General features: G+C 54.0%; 1 protein-coding gene across 2 annotated transcripts in view; it reads right to left on the bottom strand.

Moving 5' to 3' along the window:
* Positions 1-493: 493 nt before the first annotated feature.
* The window catches only part of Rcc2 (regulator of chromosome condensation 2), a 22,881-nt gene continuing 15,320 nt past the window's right edge, over positions 494-8,054 (bottom strand). For both annotated transcript variants that reach the window (XM_031379292.1, XM_031379293.1), the window contains exons 8-13: positions 7,687-7,853; positions 6,021-6,201; positions 5,719-5,824; positions 5,008-5,080; positions 3,122-3,199; positions 494-2,641 (exon numbers count right to left, since the gene is read on the bottom strand). In XM_031379292.1, coding sequence (XP_031235152.1) covers positions 2,537-2,641; positions 3,122-3,199; positions 5,008-5,080; positions 5,719-5,824; positions 6,021-6,201; positions 7,687-7,853 — 710 coding nt within the window. In that variant the 3' untranslated portion in view covers positions 494-2,536. The remainder of the gene's footprint in view (positions 2,642-3,121; positions 3,200-5,007; positions 5,081-5,718; positions 5,825-6,020; positions 6,202-7,686; positions 7,854-8,054) is intronic.

Here is an 8,054-nt window from a genome sequence, read left to right as displayed (position 1 = left end):
TCTTCAGGTGTGTTTGAAGATGGCTACAGTGTACTTACATATAATAAATAAATAAATCTTTGGGCCGGAGAGCAGAGGTCCTGAGTTCAATTCCCAGCAACCACATGATGGCCGCACAACCATCTGTACAACTACTGTGTACTCATATACATGGAAGAATGTCAACAGCCACCCACACTTAGCACATGAGGGCTGAACACTGCAAAGGTGGCTAGCCTGGGCTACAAGAGACTTTGTCCCACCCACAAAAACCAAAACCCAGCTCCCGAGCGGGGACCATGTGTGTTTCAGGACTGCGTTCAACCCTGGTTGGGAAGCCCTTGGCCGCTATCCCATGGGCCTGTCGTGGCTCTCTGCACCCCTCTAGGCTAGCATGAAGCGAGCGCCTCAGGGGTTGCTTTCACCTGAACACTTTGGTCACTGTTCCGGGGCATGTGCACATGCTGGGGACGCGCTCCACACTACTCAAGAGGAAACACGAAAGCCAAGGCAGAGTAAACAATGATGCCGTTTATTTAAAATGTTTACTCCAAGAAATATAGATATAAAAAAAAAATAAGACAATTAACAGCACTAAACCAGGCACCTTCAACCGGATCCCACCATCCTTGTTAACTCCCTTCATTCCCCTCTGTTGATGACCCTGGGCAGCCAGAGTGGTTCCTACCCAGGGCTTCCCACCTTCCTCCTGTTCTAGAGTTTGCCGTGGGGAAGCTCAGGTGAGAATTTTAGCCTAAAGGGAGGGGGGTGTGGCCGGGCACAAGGCTCTCCACCCGTGACACCTTCTGCTCACCCGCTGCAGGGCTCAAGCCAGGGGGGCTGGGGGCTGGGGGCTGCCTTAGGTTTGCTCCCTGGAAGATAAGCCCAGCTCAGCTCAGGGCCATTGTGTCCTCCAGGACAGAAAGAGCAGGCCCTGAACAGCACCCTCCAGACAGAGACCAGCATGGACGGCTCCGGGCCCACACATGAAGTGAGGGGGGGGGGGTGTGTGTCTAGGGTGACCTGGACAAAGCAGGTTAGTTTTGCAGAAGCCCTGCCACTACAGAAGCATGTCTCTGGACTGACCGTAGCTGGACACATGATGGGGGACAGTGAGAACTCGGACCCTTCCTGGCAGGCCACAGCACTGGCCGAGACAGACACCTTGCAGAGCCAGAAGCTGCTATGAAGCGCTGGGGCGGAGCAAAGCAACAGACCGGGTCATTTTTGGCATTTTAACATAGAGACGGTAACAAGCGTCACAAGGGCAAGAGCAAATCCATGAATCTCAAGACCAGAATTTGACTTTCCCATCCACCCCACCTCACACTTCCCTCCTTAGCCCTCTTCCCCGAGCACCACTGAACCAATCCTAGTTAAAGCAGTCAAACCAGCCCAGATCCTCTGGAAAGCAAGGTCCCAGCCCGAGCTGCCGCCACACTCGGCCCAGTGAGGAGGATCCCCCAGCCTGAGCCGCTGCCACACTCAGTGAGGAGGATCCGGGAAAGGCACCTCGGAACTCAGCCACAAAGTCAATACCAGGACGGGCTCGGCAGAGGGCACTTGGGGGTGGGGGTGAGGGCAGTGTGGTGACAGTCGCAGCATCCACACTGACACACGCTCGGGGCAGGGGATTTCACCAAGAATCCCAACTATTTGGTACCAGAGCCAAGCAAACGCCAAGCGGCCAAAGAACATTGAGGCTAGGACAAGAGTGGCCAAGTCTCAGAGCAGGGTGGCCATCCCAGGCAGAGGGGACAGCAGGAGCAGACAGGCAAAGCACACAGGCGGCAACGGTGGGCCACGGAGGACTGAGGACACATCTGACTGCTGGCTGACCGATTTCTAACTGCCCACCCCATCCCCACGGTCCCCATTTTCATTTGGACTTGAGAGCTAAAGTAGATACAAATGGCTAACACAGACCCCAAAGCCCCACCAGGGGGAAGATGGCTGCTTCTACAAATGCTTCAGCCAAAAGGCCCACACGGGTCAGCAAGCCAGCAACAGCTATGAGGGGAGGAAGCAGAGGCAGAGGCAGGGGGGGCCCACAGCAAGCGACTGTGTCTCTCAAAGCAGGTGGGCAGGAATCTGGGAGGAGACCGACCACCAGGGATTGGCCTAGCGGCTGCTGGTTCCTGAAAGGGCCGGTTCTGTCTGGGAAAGTGGCAATCCCTCTCCCACGTGGCACCCACTCGGATCACAATGCTAATTATGGCTGGAATGGGAGGGCTGGACAAGGATACTCAAGAGCAGGGAGAAAAGAAATACAACTTAAAAAAAAAAAACCTAAATCGCTCAGAGTTCCTGCCTGTCTTGTAGAAAGGCAGGCTGACTATGAGCAAATGTTTTAATCAAACATTGAGGGGAAAACACTTTGGAAAGCATACAGAAAAAGGTAGTTAACGTTGAATCGCTTGGAAACGGAACCTCAGGGAGGCTAACCCAATGCACCCTTGGTCAACTTTTGCTTCCTAAATTCCTTGTCTGACTTCTGGTCCCAGTGCACGTGGAAAGGACAGCTGCCACGAGGGGAGGGCCGGCCTGCTCAGAGGGTTCAGAGGGTGCGTGGGGTGTACTCAGGCAGCCTCTGCAGCTTCTCCTTCTCTGCCTCGCTCTCATCTCGCGCTATCACCAAGGAGTGTGAATAGCCCATGGCCACCTGTGGAAACGAGCCGGCGTCACCAATGCAGAGGCATACCTCCTCATGTACACCAGACTCCACGTGCTGGCCCGGCTCAGGGAGGGTCAGCATGGAGGGGAACTGGGCTTGGGAGAGAAAGGGAACCCTGTCCATCCAACTTCACACCTGGTGTTTCAGGACTGAGACCACCCAGGCCCACCCCAGGCCTGCAGGAAGCTCAAAGCCCACCCTGGGGTGTAGCTCTACATCGTACTTGCCCCCAAACACAGGCCAAAATGTATTATCTACTCAGGGACCAGTTCCTGGTCCTGGCCCACTGGCAAGGATCCCAGTGTGGGGGAAGAGGCAGTGAAGTGACCAGAGCAGCAGAAACTTCACCAGCGACTGGGCAGCACCTTCTGCCTTTCTCCTACCAAGGGCTGTACCCCTCAGCACCACACAAGGACAGACACAGCTCAGCCGTGACAGGCATGACTGGGGACAAGCGCGGGCCCTCACCTGCTCGGAGAAGATGCCGTCCAGAGTCTTCACCTCCTGAGCTGCAGTAGAAGACTTAGGCTTGTGGTCCCCGTATCCCTGCAGAGACAACAAGAAGCAGTGACAAACTCTGCCTGTGGCATGTCCCAACAGAAGGGAAGTGCATGTTTCCTGGTCTATCAACCACTGTGGATTATGGGACAAAATGTGTCAGGCATGTGCTGACAGCCACAGCAGTCAGACCCACACAATCATAATGAACATGTTGAAACATGCCAATGCAACCAGCCCTGACAACCCTTGACCTAGGAGGAAGGAGCTGCCAGTGACAACTTCAGAGAAGTTTAAAGTAGCCAAGAACTGCTGGGGCATGGGAGCATGGGAGCATTGGAGCATGGGCAGATCCCAAGCCCTGCCCTGCACCCCAGTGCAGCTCCTCCAGGCACGCATGCCCTTCCTGGCTAAGGGTCCCCAAGTCCACTATGATGTAAAGCTGTGTTTAGGAGTGTTTAAAAACATTAAAATCGATTTTGTGTTTGGGTATTTTGCCTACACATCTGTGTACCACTTTGGTGCTGAGTATCTGCAGAGGCCAGACGTGGGTACAGAATCCCCTAGAACTGGACCTACAGACAGTTGTGAGCTACCATGTAGGGTCTGGAAATCAAACCACATCCTCCGAAAGAGCAGGCAGTGCTCTTAACCGTGGAGCCATCTCTCTAGCCACCAAGATCAACGATGTTTGAAGCAGGGTCTTGCTATGGAGCTCATGCTGGCCTGTAAGTCACTATTCCACTGACACTCTACCATGAAGTCCAGACCGTCAAAAGACCATTTCTGATGGCCCCTCAAATCCATCAGTCAGGTGTGGTGGCTCACAGCACTCGGGGGCAGAGGCAGGCAGATCTTTGTAAATTGAGGTTAGCCTGATGTACACACTGAGTTTCAAGCCAGCTAAAGCTACATGTTGAGTTGCTGTCTTGAAAACAAAAATGCAGCATCCATCCTTCTCTGAGAAAACAGAAACGGGAAGGTCCGCAGTCCCTTTGCCGAAGTCTCTGCTGCTTCACAAGGGGCCCTTAGAGCCCAGAGACAGCTTGAGGGACAAGGGACAGCCCTGCTCGCTGAGTCCAATAAGAAAACTTCTGCTCCCAAAAGGACGACAAAGTAAGAAAATCAACGAAGCGCCAAGGGCCAGCCTTCAACACCAGAACTCGGGAGGCAGAGGCAGGGGAATGGATTCCTGTGAGTTCTGCAAAGTGAGTTCCAGGACAGCCAAGGCTACAGAAAAACCCAGTCTCAAAAACCAAAACAAACCAAGACAAACCAGAATGCAGGGCCAGGCCACACTGGGGGTGCAACCCTGGCCACAGGAGATACTCAAAACCCACAAGCCAACCTTGGCCTCCTCAAAAAGGTTAAAGTACACTGAGCTACAGGGCCTATGGACAGGACAGGACAGCTGGACAAGAAGCAAGGGCAGTGGCTTCAGCTTTTACTCCAGTTTCTGGGGCTGAGAACAAACTAGGAACCCGGTTTGGAGAATCCCTAGGCACGTGCCACTGATCCACAGAGCACAAAGCCATGGTCCTGTCTGCCTATAAAGTACAAAGTCTGGAGGTCACAGGAACCAGGGCGACTCATGTAGTGTAAGAGGACACTGCCTCCTGCGAGTGCAGACCACAGGTTCCAACTGCAGGAAGGCGGCCTGTCACTGCAGCCTGCCACCCCCTCTACAGCAAGGTCAGCAGTCAGCCAGGATGGTCTTTTAACACTTAAAACCAAATGTGACCCACTGCTGGGGTAGTCCTTATGGATAAGGACACCGCCCACCCATCTGCATCTGCATCCCCGTTCTCAGGCCAGTCTTGGCTAGTTCAGCTCTTCCCAGGTGCGTTGTGGCTCACCAATTCCCCAAAGGTTGGCGATGGACCCCAGCTGATGGTACTCTCGTCAGCTGCTACGATGATGCTGCTCTTCCTGCAAATAGGCAGATGCTGTCACCACCACCCAGACTAGTGCATCCCTGCACAGCGTTAACACTTCCCCTCCACACTAACTCAGTACAGTGTGAGTGGCTTTTCCCGGACAGGGAGAGGCCACATTTGCTTGCAGATCAATACCAAGGCCAGGGCCTCACTGCCCAGCTCTGTCCTGGGGTTCTCAGGGAGATCCTTTGGGATGGGGGACAGACAGGGACACAGGACCAGGAAGCAATAGCCAAGCTAACTCATACACACCCACATTTGTCACCTGTAGGTACTGGGTGAGTCAGCAGGTGTCCTTCAATAAGATACAAAGTAAAAGTCCCCTTCTCCTCCAGCTGTGTTGACAAATTAAAAGCCTCCAGTTTCCAAGCTGAGGGAAAACTTCCACCCTTTTTTTTCCCCCCAAACAAAAACTTTCAAAATTACTTTCTGTGAAGGAAGGAGCCACCTGTCCTAGCATCTACCAAGCCTGAACTCTCCCCTCTCCCACGTTTGTGGGGGGTGGTGTCTCCTATGTCCAGCCAGAAGACCCAGAATCGGCAGGCACAGAGCTCTCCTCAGGAAACAGGCACACAGAGCATCCAACACAAGAGGGAACACACACCACGTGCCCTGGACACACCCACTCACCCGCAGGCAAGGCTCCGGATCCGCCAGCCACAGAGGTCCTGTACTGCTTTCGGGTACATGGTAGACTCTCGGGAGGTATTGGTGGCCCCCCAGAAAAACAGGCCACCTGGAACAATGCAAAACAGAGTAGTGTCGCAAGCAAGCATCTCAGAATACCAAGGTGAGGGACAGCTGCTTAAAAGGACAGCACAGAGAACAAGCCAGAGGGATACACATGGCTGTGGGAACAGCTGTCCCCAAACCCCAGCACCTGGCTCCAACCAAAGGGATCTAAGAAGTTAGATGGGGGGACAGGCACTGACCCACTTCACTGACAGCAAAGGAGCAGGTATAGCCAGCGTAGATCTGGGTTGCGCCACGCCCCGGGAAGTCGAAAAGCTTCACCAGACGCGGTACCATCTCATCCTTCTGCTCGGCATGCCCCAGCCGGCCATAGCCACCAAAGCCCCAGGAGAACACTCGCTTCTGCGAATCCAGGACCAGCTGCAGCGACAGGAGACATGGGCTGGACACACGGGCCACTGCTTTCCACCAAAGGGTGTGGGACAGGAGCAGGCGGCAAAGGAGAGGACCCGCCCGAGTCCCACAGCCTATATACACGGCAGGCAGCTCGCCCTTCATGAGGGTGCCACCTTCCTTCCCTCTCCCCCCACCCACCCCTTTCCTTTGGTTTTATTCGAGACGGGGTTTCTCTCTCTTTAAATGCAGAAGCCAAGTGGCTGTCTGAGGCAACACTGTAAACTGCAGAAACAGGAGGGAAGGCAGGCTGCAGCCACCCATCCTGTGCTTGCCTGCCACCCGCTCTTTGCCTGCTTGCCACAGGCGCACAGAGGTGAGGCAGGCACAGGTATGCCAGCTGTTTGCAATCTGTCTTGTCTTTGAGGTTTCACATCTAAATAAACCCTGCAAATGCGTAACTAGCTAGCTCTCAGCACGGGATGGAAGGTGTACAGGGCTAGAACACTTGCCCAGAACAAACAGAGCTCTGGGCTCCACACTTAGCACTGCAAAACACACAACACAGGTTTCCTGGACCGAGGCAGAAGAGAACAGTGTGCTGGTGTGTGGACTTGCAGGCTCCGGACACCTGTACTCAGCCCACTGAGCCCTGCCAGGCAGGCAAGAGGCTAGCTATGGGACTCAGCACTGTCCCCTCTCCCCTGCCAGACCAGGCACAACTATTCTCAACAAGAGACCAAGAAGCCATGGCGCATGCCTTTAATCCTAGCACTCGGGAGGCAGAGGCAGGTGGATTTCTGAGTTCGAGGCCAGCCTGGTCTACAGAATGAGTTCCAGGACAGCCAGGGCTACACAGAGAAACCCTGTCTCAAAAAAAAACAAAAACAAAAACAAACAAAACAAAAAACCAAAAAACAAGAGACCAAGAAGGGCCATACTGACAGGCACACACCACAACCAGAGAGGCAGACGGCAGGCAGAGTTTGAGACCACCCTGGTCTATACAGCAGGTTTCATGACAGCCAGGGCCACACAGTCAGAATGGGTCTTAAAAACAAAGCAAAACCCCACCATACTACACCACCACCAACCAGAGGGCCCAGCACGTGAAGGTCCTTGCCGTGTAAGGCCGACGACTGACTGGAAGAAGTATCTGACTTACACATGCACACCATGAGCGCGTGTGCACATGCTAAATCAAAGGTGCTCAGGCAGCACATGCACTCGGCCATCCTTCCAGTTGTTCTGCTAATAACCTTAAGGAGACACCCTCAACAGCTAACCACTCACACCCTAGCAGAAGGCACTGCCTACCATACAGACAGCACGTGCATGTTGTTTGTTAGTGGCAGGGCACAGACACATACGTGTATACTCGTGTTTGCACGTTGTCTACAGAGGAAAAGGGATCCGGATGGGAGACTCAGCCACATGACATAGCTTGAGTAAGAGCTACCAGCAGTCCATACCAGCATGGCTCTTGGTCAGTGAGAAAGAGACAAGGCTTACTGTGTGGTTAGCGCCACAGGCTACATCCCGAACCACCACGTTCGGGACAGGGAGGATCTGGCCGTCCTTGGTCTTCTCAATGAAGATGGCCACTCTCCGGGGCACCAGCTCACAATCGTATTCTATCCTTTGTGCCCGGGCGATGAACTTCCCATCTGAATTGTGACCTGTGGTAAGCACAACAGGCTGTCAGTGACAAAGGGCAGAGGCCCAGGGCACCATCCTGCCCCAGCCAGGGACTCAGCCCAGATGCTCACGAGCTGATAGGTAACACAGGGCATTCTTTAAAAATGCATATAAAAGCCGGGTGGTGGTGGCGCACGCCTTTAATCCCAGCACTTGGGAGGCAGAGGCAGGTGGATTTCCAA

This window comes from Mastomys coucha, unplaced genomic scaffold (genome assembly GCF_008632895.1).
Source record: "Mastomys coucha isolate ucsf_1 unplaced genomic scaffold, UCSF_Mcou_1 pScaffold18, whole genome shotgun sequence".
Taxonomy (NCBI): Eukaryota; Metazoa; Chordata; class Mammalia; order Rodentia; family Muridae; genus Mastomys; species Mastomys coucha.
Note: the sequence above shows the minus strand (reverse complement) of the source record. Positions and strands in the feature narration are given on the sequence as shown.